A 20,725-nucleotide genomic window follows, 5' to 3' on the forward strand; every position below is an offset into this window, starting at 1 on the left:
TCTACACAATGTATACTTTGGTCAATGTCAAGCCCTAAGTCCACCACTGTGATCTGGTCCCTACTGTGATTCATACAGAGCAGGTGCTAAATAAATGTTTCAGTATAAAAAAGTATAAATCTAGCATTTAATTTATAACCATAAATACAAAGACAGATACCTCAATTACTGTAATCGCTGAGTTACAAAAAAAAAAGTTTATATTAGGATTAATTATAGCTATGTTTTATTATTTTGCTTCCATTTTGGGATAGGATGCTTCAGTTAATCAATACCACTGGAAATTACATTTTTCTTACATGCATAGTGTTTACATAGGACAGTGCAGAACTCCCTTTGCTTAGCAATAAAATGGCTCTTTTGCAAATTGGCAGGGAGGGACTGCTTTCTGACATAACAGCAAAACATGTTAACTATCATGTGAAGAAAAGCGATCCTGGATCCACAAGATTAATGAAGCAGAGTCAACTTCCAAAAACACATAGGAAAACTTTGGGGAAAATAACTACCTTTACAATCCTGTGCTATACAATAAAAGTTTAATAACTACCTCGAGTTTAATTATGGTTTCAACAATATTAGGAAAAATCTGAGTAAAAGAAATTCAAGAAGCAAGATGATCATTTTCATTTGAGGACTATTTTTCCACCAATGCTAAATTCTCCAACATCATTTAGGGTCTAAATGACACAAATTACCCTCAATATCTTCTGGCCTGTCTTTTGTTCTGCCAGTTGCCCCAACCGTTAGGTAAACTTGCAACTGCTAAGCTTCAAATATATTCATTACTTAAATCTTCTTGGCTTCTAATCATGATAACCATAGATACTACTCCTTTAACTGAAATGAATCCACTATTCATCCGTCTGCATGGAAAACTAGCAACGGAAACTGTCATGACAAACTCAGTTTTTTTGTATGTCAACTAAAAGCAAAAACAACCATGCAGATCTCTTACCTATACATAATGACTCTGAAGTGACCTTTCTATTTGGTTTGGAACTGGACCTCTTTTTATCTTTTGAGTGGGCAGGGCCAAGTAAACCAAAAAAACAGGGAGTTACAAAAGTGAGTCTGCAACTTTGAGCTGTTAATAGATTCTGAAATATACTTCCATTCCCATGACATTGCTTTTTACAGGAATTATTTAATAAAAGAAAAATCAACAAAGTACGTGATGGAAGGAACTGGACGTACAGATGGTTTGCATTTTCTACGACATTCTGGTGTTCACAAAGCACATTGACGTCCGCATCATTCGCTTTTCTAACAACCCTGGGAGGTAGGAACGGTTTACGCTCCTCGTCCGCATCAGGAAGAGGCACCAGCTGAGTCCCATGGCTCAAGGATACCCAGCTAATGATCAGCTCAGTCTCAGGTCTGATTTTGAGACTCAAGATCTAAGTGTCTTGCACATCGTTTCACTTAGTTCTTTTCTATGAAGTTAGACAAAGCGTGCTAAAGGAGTAAAGGAGCTTTCCAAGAAGGGAAAACTAAATCCAAATGTATCCCTCACCTCACATAAAAAGAATGTCCAGCAGAAGAAAAGGCAGAACATTCAGAACTCAGTTTAAGCAAATTTAGGAAAAGAAAAATGGTATTTGACAACATTAGTGATATTTGGGAAAATATTTCTATACAGTTAAAACCAGAATTCACAAGCACACACTTTACGCTGAAGATAGTTTTTGCTATCCTGAGGCCCAAGCTCAATTTCAATTAAAATATATTAAAAGCTATGAAATATAAAGTTTCCACACAATCCAGGAATCCCACTCCTAGGTATATAAACAAGAAAAGTGGAAACTTGCACACGATTGTTTCTGGCAGCATCATTTCATAATAGCCCAAATATCTATCACCTGATTAATGGAGAAACAAAATGTGGCACAGCCATACCATGGGATATTCTTCAACAATAAAAAGAATGAAGTGGTGATACACACTACAATATGCACGAGTCTGGGAAACATTCAGGCCAAGTGAAAGAAGCCAGGAACACAAAGGGCCACATATTGTGTGATTCCATTGATATGAAATATCCAGAAGAGACAAATCCATAGAGTGCAGAGCACAGATCAGCAGATGCCAGACGGATGGGGTTTTGGGCTGATGGTGGGGGGGTCGGAACTGACGGCCAAGAAAGAATTCTTGAAGATGTCTTTGGTGCAAAAAGGTGATTTTATTAAAGCACAGGGACAGGACCCGTGGGCAGGAAGGGCTGCACTGGGGTTGTGACGGGTAACCGATTATTATATGCCCTCAGGTTGGGAGGGGGTTAGAGATAGAGTAAGTCTCTAAGATATTTTGGACGAAAGGTTTCCAGAACTTTGAGGGTCTAGCGGTTGTTAGGAAAATGCCATTTACTACTGTTTAGTAAAACCTCAAGTCATGAGGCCCTTCAGATGTATATGAGGGGCCATAAGCTTGAAGTATGATTGTCAGCATATATTTTATGGCAGAGTTGAGATAAAGGACGTTTCCAAAGGAATTTTTATATGTTAAAGTAGACTTACAGGATCCTGGGGGGTTGGGGGGGGGGGGTCAGGATACTGTTAAGCCAAGATTCCCTTTTGCCCCCAGCAAAGTGTCATCATCCAGGCAGCTGAGCTCCTAGAAGGAGGTTACTCTGTTAGTTTCAAGGACTTGTCAATGGGCTGTAGGCAGTAAGGGAATTTAATGTCTCATTTGCCTTGCTTTCCTCCACCACCAAGGCAAACACTTAAACCCCTTTCCTTTGTTCTTGAGTAGCCAGGAGTGTCTGAGGAATATCACACATATTCCACCTGGGGGTGGGGGAGGAAGGGGCAGGACTGTTAGTCTGTCCTTTGCCCTCAGCTTGCCCGAAGTTCCCTCATCAAGAGGATGGGGAGAAAGGGAAATTGGGATGGGGTTTCATTTTGGACTGATGGAAATGTTTTAATATTAGCCTGTAATGATATTGCAAAACTCCATGAACCTAACAGAAATGATTAAAATAGGTGAACTTTGGGGCGCCTGGGTGGCGCAGTCGGTTAAGCGTCCGACTTCAGCCAGGTCACGATCTCGTGGTCTGTGAGTTCGAGCCCCGCGTCAGGCTCTGGGCTGATGGCTCAGAGCCTGGAGCCTGTTTCCGATTCTGTGTCTCCCTCTCTCTCTGCCCCTCCCCCGTTCATGCTCTGTCTCTCTCTGTCCCAAAAATAAATAAACGTTGAAAAAAAAAATTAAAAAAAAAAATAGGTGAACTTTATGCTATGTGAAATATATTTCAATTAACACAGTCAAAACAAAACAAAACAAAAAACTATGCACTGTTAAAAATCTACCTGCCCTGCAATACCCACCCCCACCAGGAATAATCTCCCTCAACTGTGAACTTCCACAGGACTTTATTTTTTTTCTAAGCGCAGTTACTCCTGTGTGCATGTAGTCTCTCTCCTGTTAGATCGTAAACTCTTAAAGGCAAGCAGTCACATCTTGCTTACGATCGTTCTCTTCACAGACCTAAGCAGTTTGCTCACTCACTGAACACCTACTATGAGCGACCTCTCTGCTAGGACCTGGGAATAAGCACCAACATTGACCCCCGTGCTTGAAGGTTTTAGCCCTCAAGTACCTAGAGACAGACCTGTAGACAAACACAGTAAGCCAATAAGCTTTTCCAAACATAAAGCTAATAGCATAAACGTGCAGGCTGTGCGGGCTGGAGAGGGTCACAACCGTGGGGGCGTGGTCAGCTCTACTCGGAATGCAAGTCTGGAAGAATTTAAACAGTAGGGGGGTGAAATGCAGAAAACAATTTTCTCCTCTGGTGACACAATATCCAATACTTCTAAATAAATAATCTTTAAGAAATCTTTAAACTCAAAAGGGCAGGTTCCAAGAAAAAGGAAAAAAGAGGAAAGGATAAACAGAACGGAAAGTGCTAAATTACCAGTCTGGTCACTGAATACTTCTCTAAGATTCCTGTTCCTCCTGCTGCCCAAGTGAAATTCCTTCTCCAGTCATACTTTCAACCCCCCACCCCACCTGCAGCAGGGGCTCCGCGCAGTCACAGCCCCTGGACACGCCGAGGGTGGGCGAGGCGGGGCTCACTGCTTCCCCCAAGCCAACACCACACTTTCATGCAGCGTACAGTGGTAGGCGGCGGTGGGGACAGACAGACTCACTTGAGTTTCTTGAAGGCTTCCTGGCCTCCGGCCACGTAGTTGCCCCCGCTCTGGATCTGGTCTAGCTTCCGGATGCGGTGCCCGGTGCGCGGGGTGTAGATGTTCCTGACGGCTCCAAAGGGCGCCTGAACGCCGCCCGTCACCTCCTTCAGAAAGACGTCGAAGCTGGACACCTTCTTCTCATGGATGACGACGCGGCGGCCGGCGAAGAAGGGGTCCCCGTTGCGGTACACCAGCACGCTCTTCACGACCGGCTGGGACAGGTGGCTGGACCTGGCGCCGGTGCCGCTCATCTTCCCCGCGGGACGCCGCCCGGCTGGCTCCTCGGGGGAGGCGCCTCTGCTGCCCCGAGGCCTCACAGCACGCACCCCGTGGGGGTCGCTTCCTGAAACCTACGCGAAACAGACAAGCCCGCGGTTAAAAAAAAAAAAAAAAAGGAGCAGCTGCAGGGCGCCTGGCGTGCACCCAGCCGAGACCCTGCGGGCTGCGGACTCGCGGGCCACGTCCAGGTATTTCACCAAAGTCTGGACAGCCAATCAGCGCTCGCCGTGCACGCACCACACCTGCTTCGCAGGCCACCGGCCGAGCCCAGGTGCTGCCGCCTACGGACAGGAGCGCGCGAGGGGCTTTACGCAGGCAAGTGGAGGGGGCGCCGGACGGAGAGGTGGGCACGCGCGCTCACACGCACACACGGATTAGAAAGATGCCCAAGCTCCATTTCTAATATCATATTCGTGTTACTCTTTCCAAAAGGCTTTTCTCGCCTTGCTTCCTCACTTCTGTCTCCTGCTTGCTCCCCCAAATGAAAGCAATTAAGTTCTGCCTGGAATTGCCCAGATTCTTATTTGCTGAAAAGTAATAGCCTAACGTGCACTGAGAGAGAGAGGGAGGGAGGGAGGGAGAGAGAGAGAGAGAGAAGACTTGAGGGCTATGGGGGGAGGCTCGAGCTTCCGGGACCCCTAGCCCCCTCCCGCGACCCTCCGCGCCGCCGCCGGCCAAGGTCCCCTGGGCACCGTTTGAACACTGCGGGCAGGGGCGCGCAACCGAGTCCCAGGACGGGAGGCGGTGGGTGGGGTGGGGCCGCCAGCCGCTGGGGTACCTGGCGACACTGGAGGGCCGGCTGGGGGAGGAGCGGCTCGAGCGGGCCCGGCGGGGGCGCAGCGCGGCGGCTCCGCCGGCACAGCGCTCAACTCCACGGTGGCGCGGCACTCCCGCTGTTCCTCCGCTGCCGTTGTCTCTGAGGGCCTCCCTCGCCCCGGGGGGGATGGACTTGTTACTTCTCGCCGTTTCCATAGCAACTGCAGCCACGCGCGGCGCCGAGTCCGCGAACGAGTCCGTGCGCGCGCCCGAGCCCCTTGGGCTTTGCCCGCAGGCTCCGGGGAGAGAGTGCAGAAGTGAGGGTTGGGGGCGGGGGTGGAGGGAAAGTCTGGGTTATCTGGCGGTCATTCTCCGAATGGACGCCTACTGTGTGCCAGGCGCTATGCTGGAAGCTGGCGATACGGCGGTAAAGAGGACAACCTGAGATGTTTTGCGCGCCTACCACCGCCTAACTTTAGAAGGCTAAATGGCTAAACAGCTGTGTGTGCCCCAGACCCCACATCCTTGCATCAGTGCCTGGGTGCGACAGGGGAGGGGAGCTTTAAGAATTCTAGGAAAGAGGTGTTGTCCAGTGCACTCTGGGACATATGTCTTGTGGGACCAAGAAAATTCTCTTTAAAAAGTTGGACTCTTTCAGCTCATTCCTGCCAGGATTCCCTTTATTCCTCTTAAGACCTTGCTGCTGCTACCTGTCATGTGCAAATTTCATCACCCGCTGTTCCTCTTGCATCAAATATGAGTAAAAGTAATACTGATAATAACTACCATTAATTGAATGTTTTTGCATGTAGCAGGCATTGTGTTAGGGACTTTAAGTAAACTGCCTGATGTTCACAATAGCCTTCAGAGGTAAGTATTATTCTTTCCTCAGATGAGGAAATGGAGAGGTAGAGATACTAAAGAAGCTTACCTCAGGTCACACACAAAAATTCAAACCTGGTTCTCTGGGATTCCAGAACTACTTTGACCACCGTGTCATAGTAATGTAAAAAGTGAACGTGTAAAAACATTGCAGTCTGGGGAGCAGAAACATTTTTATTAAAGTTTCCTAATACACTAATTCCTTGGAAGTGAACAGGTTTTTTTCTTTTTTAATTTTTTTTTTTTTTTTTTTTTTTTTTTTTTTTTTTTTTTTTTTTAGGAAGAAAGAGTGTGAGCAGGGGAGAGGCAGAGGGTGAGAGAGAGAATCCCAAACAGGCTCCATGCTCAGCGAGGAGCTTGTTGGGGGACTGGATCCCATGACCCTGGGATCATGACCTGAGCTAAAATCAAGAATCAGAGGTTCAACCAACTGGCCACCCAGGCGCCCTAAAACTTAACAGTTTTCAAAAGAAGACCAAAGACAAGGGAATAATGCAGAGGAAAAAAAGAGAAAGGAATTCTGTGAACCAGTTATAAACAATGTACAGGTTGCAGGAATGAGCAGGGAAAATATCTGTGCAAATATGCTACCAAGTGAGAAGTAAGACAGAATACCTGTTTTGAGGGATGGAAGGCAGTAAACCGAGCAACCCTTGGACCACTTAGTATCTAATTACTGGCTATTGGGGAGGGGAAGGCCTTGATTCATAGCTTTTGCCAATTTTTGTGGTTAAAATACTGCAAATGTGGCTGGTTTCCAGCTACCAATTTGTGGTCACTGAAGGCAAGAGATGCACAGTTGCATGCCATTATTTGGTATTTCCACCATATCATTACAGTAGACATGGAACTTCATAGATAATAGTAAAATCTAGGTGGTGATGAATTTTGAGCATCTATTACCTTTGTTTTTAATATAACTTATTTAACTGTACATTTCTACAATTTAATTTTTTTAGTGGCTATGTTTGAGATTTTTGAAAATTTAACAACTGCCTCTCACAAGGCAGTAGAAGGCAGCTCTCAGCAGCCATGTTCCTGAACAGCTACCCTATGCTAGCAAAAGGCAGTCTAGACTCAACACGTTGACATGATCGCATGTTTTCACCAACACCACCTCTTTTCCTATATTCTCTGTCTCCATAAATGGACCCTCATCTACCCATCTGAACATGCACATTTCTCTTCCTCACAGAACACATTTAACTGCACACACACAACGACATAGCCACCTATTCAGTCTCTCTGCTCCTTCTGTTTGTTGAATTCATTTGGGAGCTGTCCTCTCTTATGCAGAAACCCAAAACTGAGCCAAGGGAGGATTTCAGAAGCCACAAAGGTTACAGAAACCCTGATCACGAAGGGCTGAGGTGGAATGAGGAGCCACTTCAGGTGGATGCTGGGGAATGTTCGAGCCGTCACGCACAGGAGAGTTTCGTTTCTGTGCTTCTTCCTAAGTGTGAGAAAGATATCGGGAGTGAGAGATGGCAAGAGATTCTCAAAGAAGTTTTACCGTGCATCAAAAATATTGCCATAAAGGTATTTTGCGTTTCTTCAAGAGCCTGAATAAATTTCTGAAATGCTTCTGATTCTGTCTTACTGTGGAAATAATAATTATTTCAAGGTTAGGGGCGCCTGGTTGGCTCAGTTGGTTGAGTGTCTGATTCTTGATTTTGGCTCAGGTCATAATCCCACAGTCATGGGATTGAGCCCCAGGTCCAGTTCCTCAGTGACTGTGGAACCTGCTTGGGATTCTCTCTCTCTCCCTATCTCTCTCCCTCTGTTTCTCTCTCTGCCCCTCCTCCACTCATGTGCACACAGATAGGTGCACATGCTCTCTCTCTCACTCTAAAATAAGAATTTAAGGGGGAGCCTGGGTCGCTCAGTAAACTTAGTGTCCGACTTTGTCTGAGGTCATGATCTCATGGTTCGTGGGTTCAAGCCCCATATCGGGCTCTGTGCTGACAGCTCAGAGCCTGGAGCCTGCCTCAGATTCTGTGTCTCCCTCTCTCGCTGCCCTTCCCCCATTCACACTCTGTGTGTGTGTGTCTCTCTCTCAAAAATAAACATTAAAAAAATTTTAAATAAAATTTAAAAAATAATAAATTATTATTTCAATGTAATACTGTGCTGAAACCAGACCACACTGCACCCCGAGTTTTATAAGGGTTCTTCAGGGGTACCTGGGTGTCTCAGTCGGTTAAGTGTCCAACTTCAGCTCAGGTCATGATCTCGAGGTCTGTTGAGTTCAAGCCCCAGGTCGGGATCTATGCTGACAGCTCAGGGCCTGGAGCCTGTTTCGGAATCTGTGTCTCCCTCTCTCTCTGCCCACCCCCCCCCCCCTCGCGCTCGCTCGCTCTCTCTCTCTCTCAAAAATAAATAAACATTTTTTAAAAATTATATAATGTTTCTTTAGTCACCAAGTTCTATCCATTCTCCCTCTCAAATATTTCTTGATGAGTAAATCCATTCGTACATCTCCAAATCCATTTCCACTTTCTGAATTCAGGGCACCATCATCACCTAAAATGTCACCTTGTCTCCACCTGTGTTTCCCTACTATCCATTCTCCACAGAAGAGCCTGGAAGACTGTTGGAAAACACACATCTAATCATGTCACTTTGCAGCTGAAAACTTATTGGATGTCCCCCGTTTTTTGTACAATAATATCCAACATCATCAACAGTGATCACAACAGCCTGGCTTTGCTGGCTTATAATGCTTGAATCCCATTCTCTTCTCGCTCGATTCTCCCTGCAGCTTCCCAAAGTCAAGACTTATCCTTCCACGTCCTTGAATATTCCTTTGCACATACTTTACAGCTCATTATCCCCCGCTGCCTTTTTGGCTCCTTGCAACCAAGTCCCAATTAAATGTTATTTCCCCAGGAAAGATTTACTACCTCAGTTCCCAGATCAGAATAGCTCTGCACATATTTTATATTTTCCTCCACAGTTCTTACTGATTGTAATGATAAACCTTTGTATAATTACATGTTTAATTTTTGTCTTTGTATAATTAGATGTTTAGTCTTTCTATAATTATATGTGCAGACATATAAATACCCTGAAGGAAAAGACTTGTGTCCTTTTTATCCATCCATATATCCCCAGTGCCTAGCACAGAGGCTGATATATATGTAATATATATATTATAGTAAGTACTAAGTAATTTTCAGTTTATAAATTAAGCTGGGGCACCATTTTTTAAGCGTCTGACTCGCGTTGAATGCCTGAGTTAAATGCCACTTCCGGATCCGGGCAGGAGGTCCGGCCCCTCAGAGCCACCAGGCAAGAGCATCAGGTGTCAATTGGGTGGACCCACCCGGAACCCCAGCGTGGAGTCGCAGGAAGAGGCGGGGCCACCCAGGAAACTTACAAGGGGGCACAGGCTTCGCGCTTCCTAGAGCTCTGCCGGGGCTCCCTGGCCCTTGCTCTTCTTGAGCTCCCGGACCTAGCACAGTAGACGACGTAGCTGCTGCCGAGGCCCAGGGGGACCAGTGGACGCCCTTCCAGTCCCCGGCAGGCTCTGAGGTTACCACGTTCACCACCGGGGTTTGTACTCGGCTCTGATGGTTTCCTGTGCAGGAACTGTGTTTTCCGTCGAGACGTGGCTGGCTGACTCCATCTTCCACCTTAACACCCTAGGTGTGCTGGTGCTGTAACCCTCCAGTCCGAGAGGGACCCCGCAGAGCAACCCTCTGCACTCTCTGCCGGATTTGCAGGCCACATTTGACGCCAAGATGCCCACCTTCCAGCTTTTCTCTGTCCCGGCCAACATTCCCTTCACGTCTAGCTCCCGCTGACCTCCCACCGTGTTTCCCCTGAAAGTCTCTCTTCTGCTGCTTAAGCCCCGACCGAGCCGTAGTTCCAGAAATGGAGTGGATGAGCCAAGTCCTGCTGACGGTGGACATAGTTAACTCTGGGGACTTGATAGAAATCACCATCTTCGGACAGCCCCCGTGTACAGAATTGGGTGAAGAACATGTTCCTGAGCCTGGCAAACTGGCACCGGAAACATCGTGCCCGAGGTGAGGGTCTCTGAAAACCTGCAGGTGGATGGAGCCACCCACAAACCACCGTACCTGCCTCTCTTCCAGCCTTTATTACCTTAGCAAAAGTGTTCTGCATGCATGCAGTGTGCTGGGCATCCCTTAGTGAGAGGAATCTAAATAGGACCTTGGGAAAGTAAAGAGATCTGACACATTCAGGCCCGTCACTGCCCACGTAGCCTCAGCTTGGCGTCACCGCTATGTCCGGGTCTCAGCTTCAGAGTCTCCACCTGAGAAGTGAGGCTGCGAGCACCTCCCCTCCTCCACCACGCCCCTCACTCAATGAGGAGTAGTTTGGAACAGTGAGCATTTTCCTTATCCATCTGAGAAGATGAAACAACTTGAGGAGTGTTTGAAAGCTGATGTATCAGGTCCCTGGATTCCTAAACATCTTTTTGCATAAGTATTTTCAAGAGCATTGTAAGAAAGTCCTGCTTCTGCTGCTCAAGTTCAAGAGAAGCAAGTATACATTACTCTCTACATTCTTTTCTTTCTTTTTTTCCTGTGTCTTGAGGGGTAGTGCCTTGATTATTATGATGCAAAAGTAAGTTTGTGGTGCCTGGATGGCTCAGTCAGTTGCGCATCCAACTTTGGCTCAGGTGATGATCTTGAGGTTCATGAGTTCAAGCACCACCTTGGCTCTGTACTAACAACTCAGAGTCTGGAGGCTGCTTGGGATTCTTTGTCTCCCTCTCGCTCTGCCCCTCCCCCACTCATACTCTGTCTCTCCTCTCTCTCAGAAATAAACACTTAAAAAATTTTAAGTGAGTTGGTAGTGCCATTCTAGTAAAGAACTGAATTTCCTCTTTGTCCAATGGTACAAAGACCTTTGCTCACTTAAAATTAAATGAAGGAAGGGAGGGAGGGAGGGAGGGAGGGAAGGAAGGAAGGAAGGAAGGAAGGAAGGAAGGAAGGAAGGAGGGAGGGAGGGAGGGAGGGAGGGAGGGAAGGAAGGAAGGAAGGAAGGAAGGAAGGAAGGAAGGAAGGAAGGACACAGCCAGATGGGGAGGAATGCACCTGCACAGGATGCCAGACTCTTCCCCACCACTGAGTTTTGACAGTCTGTCAAGGCAATAGAGATATTTATGACATGTGGAACATATTCTGCTAGTTTTCCTTTGAAGAACATCCTCACCGTTAACAACTGGTGTTCTCATCTCAATCTCAGAACGAACACCTTCAGCTTCTTGAGACTGTTTCTTGGACATGCATTTGAATAATGGTGGCTGCTTCTGATGAGTCCTACATTCCTCTTGTCCCATTAACTCAGCTGATGTCAGTAATGACCAAACTCTTCTTCATATGAAGTCTGTGTACTGAGTTGCCTACCCCAGGTGGCTGTATCTAAAGTACCCAAAAGTGTAAGAAGGACTGTCCTTATCTCCTATTCACAGCCAAATCATGTAGATTCTACTTAACATGCCCTAAGCCTTCCCCTTCTCATTTTACCCCCTCGCCCTACCGAGGTTTAGAGCTTAGTAAGAATGCTTCCTCTATACATCACTATGTATTTAAGGAGTTATGAGTAATAAAAAGTAATCATTTCCTACTTTAGTTGATTTGGTGCCATTTAGAGTATAAGATGAGTAATCACAATCTCCTGAAACAATAAACTTGAACCTTCATTTTTTATGTAGCTTCCTGTCATAATGCAAACCCCAAAGAAACCTATAGCAATTTGTCTTTAAATTCTACATAAACCAGGGGCACCTGGGTGGCTCAGTAGGTTAAGCATCCAACTTCAGCTCAGGTCATGATCTCATGGCTGGTGGGTTCGAGCCTCGCATCAGGCTCTGTGCTGACAGCTCAGAGCCTGGAGCCTGCTTCGGATTCTGTATCTCCCTCTGCCCCTTCCCCGCTCACACTCTGTCTCTCTGTCTCTTAAAAAATAAATAAACATAAAAAAAATTTTAATTCTATATAAACCAAATGTCACATTTTTCTAAGTTACTATTTTCTTCTTCTGAAAAACATACAATTTCATGGCAAGAGATTTAATATCAGTGAAAAGCTTCAGTTCATTAGGGTATGATCTGCAAGCCCCACAGTAAAATGGCAAGTTTAGAGGCCGAGAGAAGTTGAGAGAATTCACACAGAGGGTTTCTATTTTCTCTGAACTGCAGAAGGAAATATTATCTTGCCGGAATCTTCTGGCACTTAGCATCATGGTAAAGGCAGGTATTTAATAAATATCTGTTACATGAATTAATCTAAGAGTTAAGGGTGATGCAGACATAAGAAAGAACCAAGGTATCTTGAGGAGAGCCAAACAGCTACTATGATAAACCCAATGTTGTGTTAGGTGCTACTGTGAAATGTATTTGTTCATAGATGATTTCTGCCTTTATGGATCCCTTAAAAAGGATATTTAGAGAATCCCATTTCCAACATGAGCTAAATATCCTGAATCACTCTTCTTGTAAAACAATTACAAAATGCTGGATTTAAAAATATTTAAGGCTTTCAAAATGCATTGCCAATTTAGCAAGAATGAAAATCATTCAGAAAAGCCAAAAGCTGAGTGAAAACAGAAAGCTGGGGAGGTAATCAAGCACTGAAATCAGCTTCAACCCTAAGAACACCTGCCCATGCCCTGGTGACCTGAGACTCATGTTCTTTTTCTATTTTTAAAAATTTATTTATTTTCAGAGAAAGGGGGGGAGGGGCAGAGAGGGAGAGAAAATTTCAAGCAGGCTCCACACCAGTGCAGAGCCTGACTCGGGACTTGAACCCCGAGATCATGACCTGAGCCGAAATCAAGAGTCAGACCCCTAACTGACTGAGCCATCCAGGCGTCCCAGTCAAAGGCCAAATTGAGACTACTTGCCATGTCTGATCAAAGTTCCAGAAGGAGAAATAGATACAATGGAACAGAGGCATTATTTGAAATGTTTTCCAGAATGGCTGAAAGATATAAATCCTCATATTCAGGAAGTCAAATGAATCCCAGGTAGGATAAATTCAAAGAATCACCATCTAGGTACATTGAAGTGATTCTGCCATAGAAAATATACAAAATATGATCCTAAAAGCGGTTTGTGGAAAAATACAAATTACCACAAATGAAACACATTAATGGCTGACTTCTCAAAAGCAACAATAGAAATAAGAAGACGGTGAACTAAGATCTTCAATGTGTTGAGGAAATAATTCTAAATATGAGATTTCTACCCCAGCAAAATTATCTTTCTCAAGAATGAGTGCAAATTAAGAGCATTTTCCACCAGTAGGAATTCTCTGAAGAAAATTTCAAAGAACTTAACTCAAGCATAAAAGAAATGATCTTGAATAAAAGTCCAAAAGGCAAGTAGGACTGATGAACAAAGACAAAGACATCATTAACTATGTGGTCAACATTTTTAACAATTACATAACACAGTAAGAACAATGTCTGATGTATGGTGTTTACGACACAATTTGAACTAACATACTGGAAAATAATTGCATATAAATGGAGAGGGGAGTGGCGGCAAAAGTTTAAGTATTATAAGAACTTTCACACCCACGAGGATGGTTGTGAGAATTTAAAGCACATAAAAATGAGTGTGGGGGGCACCTGGGTGGCTCAGTTGGGTAAGCGTCTGACTTCGGCCCAGGTCATGATCTCGCGGTCCGTGGGTTCGAGCCGCGTCGGACTCTGTGCTGTCAGCTCAGAGCCTGGAGCCTGTTTCAGATTCTGTGTCTCCCTCTTTCTGACCCTCCCCTGTTCATGCTCTCTCTCTCTGTCTCAAAAATAAATAAATGTTAAAAAAAAAATTTTTAAAGAAAATGAGTGTTAATGAGTATGTGGAGGAATTAGAACACTCATACATTTCTGGGGGGAATGTAAAATGGTGTAGCCTCTTTGGAAAAGAGTCTGGCAGTTACTCAAAAGTTAGACATAGTGTACCATATGACCCAGCAATTTCATTTCTAGGCATATACCCAAGAGAATTGAAAACATATGTTGGCACCAAAATGTGTATACAAATGTTCACAGAAACAGCGTTTATAACAGCCCCAAAGTGAAAACAACACCATCAGCTGATGAGTGGGGATACAACATTTGGATTTACATGGGAATTGGAAGCTGACAAGTGAGATGCTAATCTTCACACTGTCCCAAGCCCCGTGTTCCAGCCTTTGTTATTGGGACCAAATTTACTTCCCTTCCACCTTTACTCCACGGTGTGTGTTTTTCTCTGGTGATGCCTCAGTTTCTCATAAGAACACATTCCTAGCAGGTCCACCTGACAGTCTAGCAGACGTGTTCAGATGCATGTGAATCCCTGTAGTGGACATAGCTGAGACCTGAGCTAGGACGCCTTCCTTCCACCCCCACTTCTCTCCTTCCCTCCCTTCCTTTCTCTCTCCTCCTCCCCCTTTCTGTGTCTCTCCTTTGGCACACACACACATATAACATTCATTTGCTCAACTATTTGGCAAGCACTGTTCTAAGCACTTGGAGCAGTGACAAAATAGACAATGTGTCACCCTTCTGGACATTTTAGAGAATGGCATGGCAAGTGCTATGAACAGGAAAAGGGTTGTGACAGACAGTGACTATGGGATACTTTACGTGAATTAAGGAAGGCCTTCCTTTCTTTCTTTTTATTTAAATTCCAGTTAGTTAACATGTAGTGTAATATTAGTTTCGTGTGTACAGTTGGATATTTTTGGATTCCATACATCATCTGGTACTCCTTAGTCCCCATCTACTTGTGTTTTTTGTTTTGGTTTGGTTTTTGGTTTTTTTTTTTTTTAATTTTTTTTTTCAACGTTTATTTATTTTTGGGACAGAGAGAGACAGAGCATGAACGGGGGAGGGGCAGAGAGAGAGGGAGACACAGAATCGGAAACAGGCTCCAGGCTCTGAGCCGTCAGCCCAGAGCCCGACGCGGGGCTGGAGCTCACGGACCGCGAGATCGTGACCTGGCTGAAGTCGGACGCGTAACCGACTGCGCCACCCAGGCGCCCCTGGTTTTTGTTTTTTTAGAGAGCGTGAGCAGGGAAGGGGGGCAGAGGGACAGAGAGAGAGACTCTTAAGCAGGCTCTACTCAGTGCAGAGTCTGAATGGGGCTCGATCCCACAATCCTGGGATCACGACCCGAGCCAAAATCAAGATCTGGATGCTCAACTGACTGAGCCACCATTTTTAACTTTTTGAGGAATTTCCATACTGCTTTCCAGAGTGGCTATACCAGTTCCTAAAGAATGTGGAAAACTCAACACCCCTCCAAAAAAACAAATAATCCAGTTAAAAAATGGATAGAAGACATGCATAGGCATTTTTTTAAAGAAGACATCCAGAGGGCTAACAGATACCTGAAAAGATGCTCACCATCACTCATCATCAGGGAAATACAAATCAAAACTACAATGAGACACCACCTCACACCTGTCACAATGGCTAAACTTAAGAACACAGGAAATAGCAGTGGTTGGCAAAGACGTGGAGAAAGGGGAACCCCTTAAAACTGGTGATGGGAACGCAAACTCGTGCAGCCACTGAAGATCTTTTTTTTTAAGTTTATTTATTTTGAGAGAGAGTGCGCATGTGAGTGAGGAAGGGGCAGAGAGAGAGAGAGAGAGAGAGAGAGAGAGAGAGGGAGAATCCCAAGCAGCCTCCGCATGGTCAGTGTAGAGCCTGACTTGGGGCTCAAACTCACGAACCACGAGATCATGACCTGAGCAGAAATCAAGAGCCAGACACTTAACTGACTGAGCCGCCCAGGTGCCCCTAAGGAAGGTCTTTCTGATGAGGTGAACATTCAGCTCGGTTAAATGACAAGAGATACTCAGCTGTGCAAAAACCTGGCGTGTAAGCATTCCATACAAAGAAAACAGCAGTGTATATGTTATATCTTATATATTATATGCCATAATCTGAGAGCTTCCCTCACCCCTAAAGATGGAAGAAGTGGGATTTTACACAGAACCCACCCCTGGTTGGCTTGTTCCACTCACCCAGGTAGGATGCTGGAATCCACCTTGAGCGGCACCCCAAATGGGAGACCGCGACTCACAGGGCCCTCAGCTGTGGGGACCCTCCACCAGATCCCTCTTGGGGCACAGCCATATTTCCAACCTACTGCACGCTCTCATGGGGCCTCTGGGCATATGGTTTTCAGGGTTTCTAACCTCATTCCACAGGGAGGGGAACTTCAGGGAAATCCCAGCCTAGGTGCAGAATCACAGCAAGGAAAAGCCAGCGGGAAGCCCTCCTCCCTTGCTTTTAGGGAATTCTGGACTCTGCATATCTAAGCTCTGGAAGACGAAGAGTGGAAATTTCTCCAATCCCTGGAGGACATTCTGATAGAGCAGGAGCATAAAACCCGGATTCCCCAAGAGGAGTAAGGGACTCAGGGCTCTTGTGCCCCTACGAGGGTCAGAGGGGACAGTGGTCAGCACCGGCTGGGCCTCCTCTCAGGCAGCCTCACTGATCGTTCCTGGCTTTCAGGGCCCTCCCTGACGGGGCTTAGCCATCTCTGCAGTGATGTCTTTTGAGTGAGTATGGGAGAGAGGACTATTTGCCTTCTGGATTCTTCCTGGGCTCATTCCTCCAGATTGTCTTTGCTCATTTTCTTTTCCTCATGAGGATTCCTTCCACTTCCTTTCCCATGTCTTCAGGGTATCATATCCAATCAGTTCTTCAAGACCCACCTCAAAACTCACCTCAGCTGGGCGGCCCTCCCTGAGTGCTGTTACTTCATTAATGTCTTCTTGGTTGAATGCCAACAAACACCTAGACTCTTATTCATACCCTCTTGTTATTTCCCCTCTCTTCCTCACTTCCTCCCTCCCCACTTTCTTCTTTTCCTTCCTTCCTTCCTTCCTTCCTTCCTTCCTTCCTTCCTTCCTTCTTAATAATAAACTTACTCATCTCAACCCTTTTTGAAAAAAGTTATTACTAAATTTGGAATGTGTAATGATAATATTTCAAACATATGTGAGGGGTATAAAACATTAACAATAGGGGCACATGGGTGGCTCAGTCAGTTGAGTGTCAGACTCTTGATCTCGGCTCAGGTAATGATCTCAGGGTTCGTGGGATCAAGCCCCAAGTCCGGCTCTGTGTTAACAGCATGGAGCCTGCTTGGGATTCTGTCTCTCTCTCTCTCTCTCTCTCTCTTCCTCTCTCTGCCCCTCCCCCACTTGTTTTCTCTTTCTCTCTCCCAAAATAAATAAGCTTAAAGAACATTACCAATAATACAAAGATATGTATGTCCCCCACCACACACCAGCTCAAGAACAAAATATTACCAGGGGTGCCTGGTGGCTCAGTAGTTTTAATGCCCCACTCTTGATCTTGGCTCAGGTCATGATCTCATGGTTCGTGAGTTCTAGCCCCGCATTGGGCCCTGTGCTTACAGCAGGGAGCCTGCCTGGGATTTTCTCTTCCCTCTCTCTGCCGCTCCCCCACTCGTGCACACACATGCACTGCTCACGCTCACTTGCTCTCTCTCTAAATAAACTTTTTTAACAACGTTTAAAAAGAACAAAATATTACCATTTCCCATGATATCTCAGTGCTCTCCTGCCCACCCTACCCCAATGGGTAACTGTGGGGAAATAAGTTCAAGAATTCCTTATACTTACATAAATGGGTTAAAAAAAGCTTAGGGTGGAAAGCTGCCACCACAGGGCGAAAGTGCCCAAGGTTAGTTAGTGAGATATTATAATGGGATCACGAGGAACTTGTTATATCACCTGCAGGCAACGACTTGCCATCTGGTGCCAATATGCTTTAATCACAAGCTCCACTTGTCCCCCAGACCCTTTGTTTCTTGCACACACAAGTTAATGATTACCATCTGATTGTTTTCTTCACATTCATCACGTGTGTAAGATCTTAAGAACTCAATAAATAGAGACAAAAAGCCTGTTTGGGGGCTCTTGCCTCCTCCCAGACATTAGCCTCTCTCATTTTCAATTCTGTGTCTGCTCTCTTGCTGGACAAGAGAGAACTCCAGACTCCTAGTCTGCGACAGGTAACCACTATCCTGAACGTTGTGTCTATCATTCTCCCTTACTTTTCTTTGTAGTTTCACCACTTCCTATCTCTAACCAGTGAATGATTTAGTTCTGCATGCTTTTGAATTTTACACCAGTAGAATTTTACTATAGGTACTTGTTTTGTGCATTATTTTTTGGACTCTGCATTTTGTTTGTGAACGTCCTTCCATGTTGGTGCATGCTGCTGAGTTCATTTTCACTGCTGTATGGTGTCCTTGGGATGACTGCATCATTGCTTGTTTATCCATTCTGTTGTTCTTCCACATTAGGATTGTCTGTATTCTTAATTATGAGCTATACCTCTATAAGCATTCTTGTAGATGTCTCCTGATGCATCTGTGTGGGAGTTTCTCCAAGATATGTACAAAGTATTAGAAATGCCAGTTCTAAGAGTACACACATATCCAACTTTATAGAGATGCCAAATGACTTCCAGAGTGGCTGTCCTAGTTTACAGTCTCACCAGTGGTGGATGAGCGCTCCTGGGGCTCCACATCCTTCATGACCTCAGTCTGTCATCTCTTAATTTTTGCCGACGTGGGGGCAAAATCTTGGAGGGTTTAGTTAGAATTTCTTTGATTTCTATGAAGCTAAATATTCTTTCACATGTGTTTATCGGTCACTTAAGTTTCCTCTTTTGTTAAGAGCCTGTTCAAACCTTTTGCCCATTTTAAAAATGGAGCTGTGAGGTATTTTTTTCTCCTTACCTTTCTGGATATTGAATAGCTCCTCAGATATTCTCAATATATGCAGTCCTGTATTGGTTATATATTTTACCAATATCACCTCCTTGTTTGTGGAGTTTTTGTTTTCTATTTATGGCTTTCTTGGAACTGAAGTTCTTAATTTTAATTAAATTAGATGTATAAATATTTTCCTTTGAGCTTTGTGTTTTCTGTGTATTATTTAAGCAATTCTTTCTATCTTGGGGCAGGATGATATTCTCTTACATTACCTTCTAAAAGCTTTACAGTTTTGCGTATGGCATTTAGGGTTAATTCACCATGAATTGATTTTTGTGTGTTGTGAGAGAGGGATCAAATTTCATTTTGTTCACATGGACAAAAAGTTGTTGCCATAGTTTATTATATAGTGTCCAATATAATATGCTGCTACCTCTATAATATGTTGCTACCTCTATCATATGCCAACTGTCCAAATATAATGTGGATCTGTGTCTGCTTTCTCCTCTGTTCCATTGGTCCAATAAGCTAGGTTTGCAGTAAAACCATGCCATCTTAAGTATTATGGTTTATAAGAAGTCCTGATATTTTCGTGAGGCATGTCCTAACACATTTTTCTTTTTTTTTTTTTTTAAGGATATTTTTGGTATTTTACTCGCCCATAACAAAAAGAGATAGGTTAAATAAATTAAATTGGAAATGAAAAAGGAGAGGATAATTGAAGTTGCTCCAGATATTGAAAAGAAAATCAGAGCATGTGTATACAACATTATACCAATACAATAAAAAATTCTGCAGGGGCGTCTGGGTGGCTCAGTCGGTTGGGCGTCTGATTCTTTATTTCAGCTCAGGTCAAGATCCCAGGGTAATGGGGTTGAGCCCCTTGTCGGACTCCAGGCTGAACATGGAGCTGCTTGAGATTCTCTCTCTCCCTCTCCATCTGCCCCTCCACACTCTCTTGCACGCACTCGCTTTCTCTCTAAAAAAAAAAAAAAACTAAAATAAAAAATAAGGGGCACATGGGTGGCTTAGTTGGTTGAGCATCCAACTCTTGATTTTGGCTCAGGTCATGATATCCCAGTTCATGAGATCAAGCCCCTCATCGGGCTCTGCGCTGACAGTGCAGAGCCTGGTTGGGATTGTCTCTCACTCCCTCTCTCTCTCTGCCCCTTCCTGCTCATGCACTCTCTCTCTCTCTCTCAAAATAAATATAAGTAAATGATAAGATAAAATTTCTCAAAATGTATAACTCAGTCTGACTCAGCAACTGATTTTTTTAGAGTATTTTGTTTTCTAGTTATTGCTGACAATGTATATAAATGCAATAGATCTTTTCATTGCGTCCAGAAACTGAAGCTCTCCTGGATTTTGCCAGATAACATTTAGATTGGAATTTTTACATTAATGTAATTTGCTGTTTGTTGTTGTCCTTGGCCTATATATATTTTGCTATATAAAGGTCATGCTACCTTCTGAAAGATTTGGTATTAGATCAAAATTATAGCTCTTTAAATACTTGGTAAAACTCACCAGTGAAATTGCCAGTGAACTCATTTGAGTCCTGTTAGTTGTTTTTGTTTTAATCAGATTTGGGAAGTTATGTATTTTAGTACTATGTCCATTTCACTCTTCTTCAGGTTCACTGGCATAAAGCCGTCCATTGCATCCTCTCATCTGCTAAAGGTCTGCAGGGTCTGTGGCAGGTCCCATCTTGTCCATTTCCACCATTGTCCCTTTTGGCTGCATTCTTCCACTCTTCGTTAATTTCACCAGGGTTTTGTCAATTTTATTAGTCTTTTCAAAAAAACCCAACTTTTGGCTTTATTGATCATCTCCATGGTATGCTTTATTACTTTGTCACTTATTTCCGGTTCTTTGAAAAACATCC

At 44.5% G+C, this 20,725-nt stretch overlaps 1 protein-coding gene across 1 annotated transcript in view; it reads right to left on the reverse strand.

The window, feature by feature from the left end:
- DCDC2 (doublecortin domain containing 2) overlaps positions 1-4,441 on the reverse strand; it is a 160,661-nt gene extending 156,220 nt beyond the window's left edge. Inside the window, exon 1 of the mRNA XM_047101272.1 lies at positions 4,149-4,441. Within this exon, the coding sequence (XP_046957228.1) occupies positions 4,149-4,441 (293 nt within the window). The remainder of the gene's footprint in view (positions 1-4,148) is intronic.
- Between the last annotated feature and the right edge of the window lie 16,284 nt (positions 4,442-20,725).

The sequence above is a fragment of the Lynx rufus genome, unplaced genomic scaffold (genome assembly GCF_022079265.1).
Source record: "Lynx rufus isolate CCGP_SWC_20201006 ecotype Redwood Valley unplaced genomic scaffold, mLynRuf1.p SCAF_6, whole genome shotgun sequence".
Lineage (NCBI taxonomy): Eukaryota > Metazoa > Chordata > Mammalia > Carnivora > Felidae > Lynx > Lynx rufus.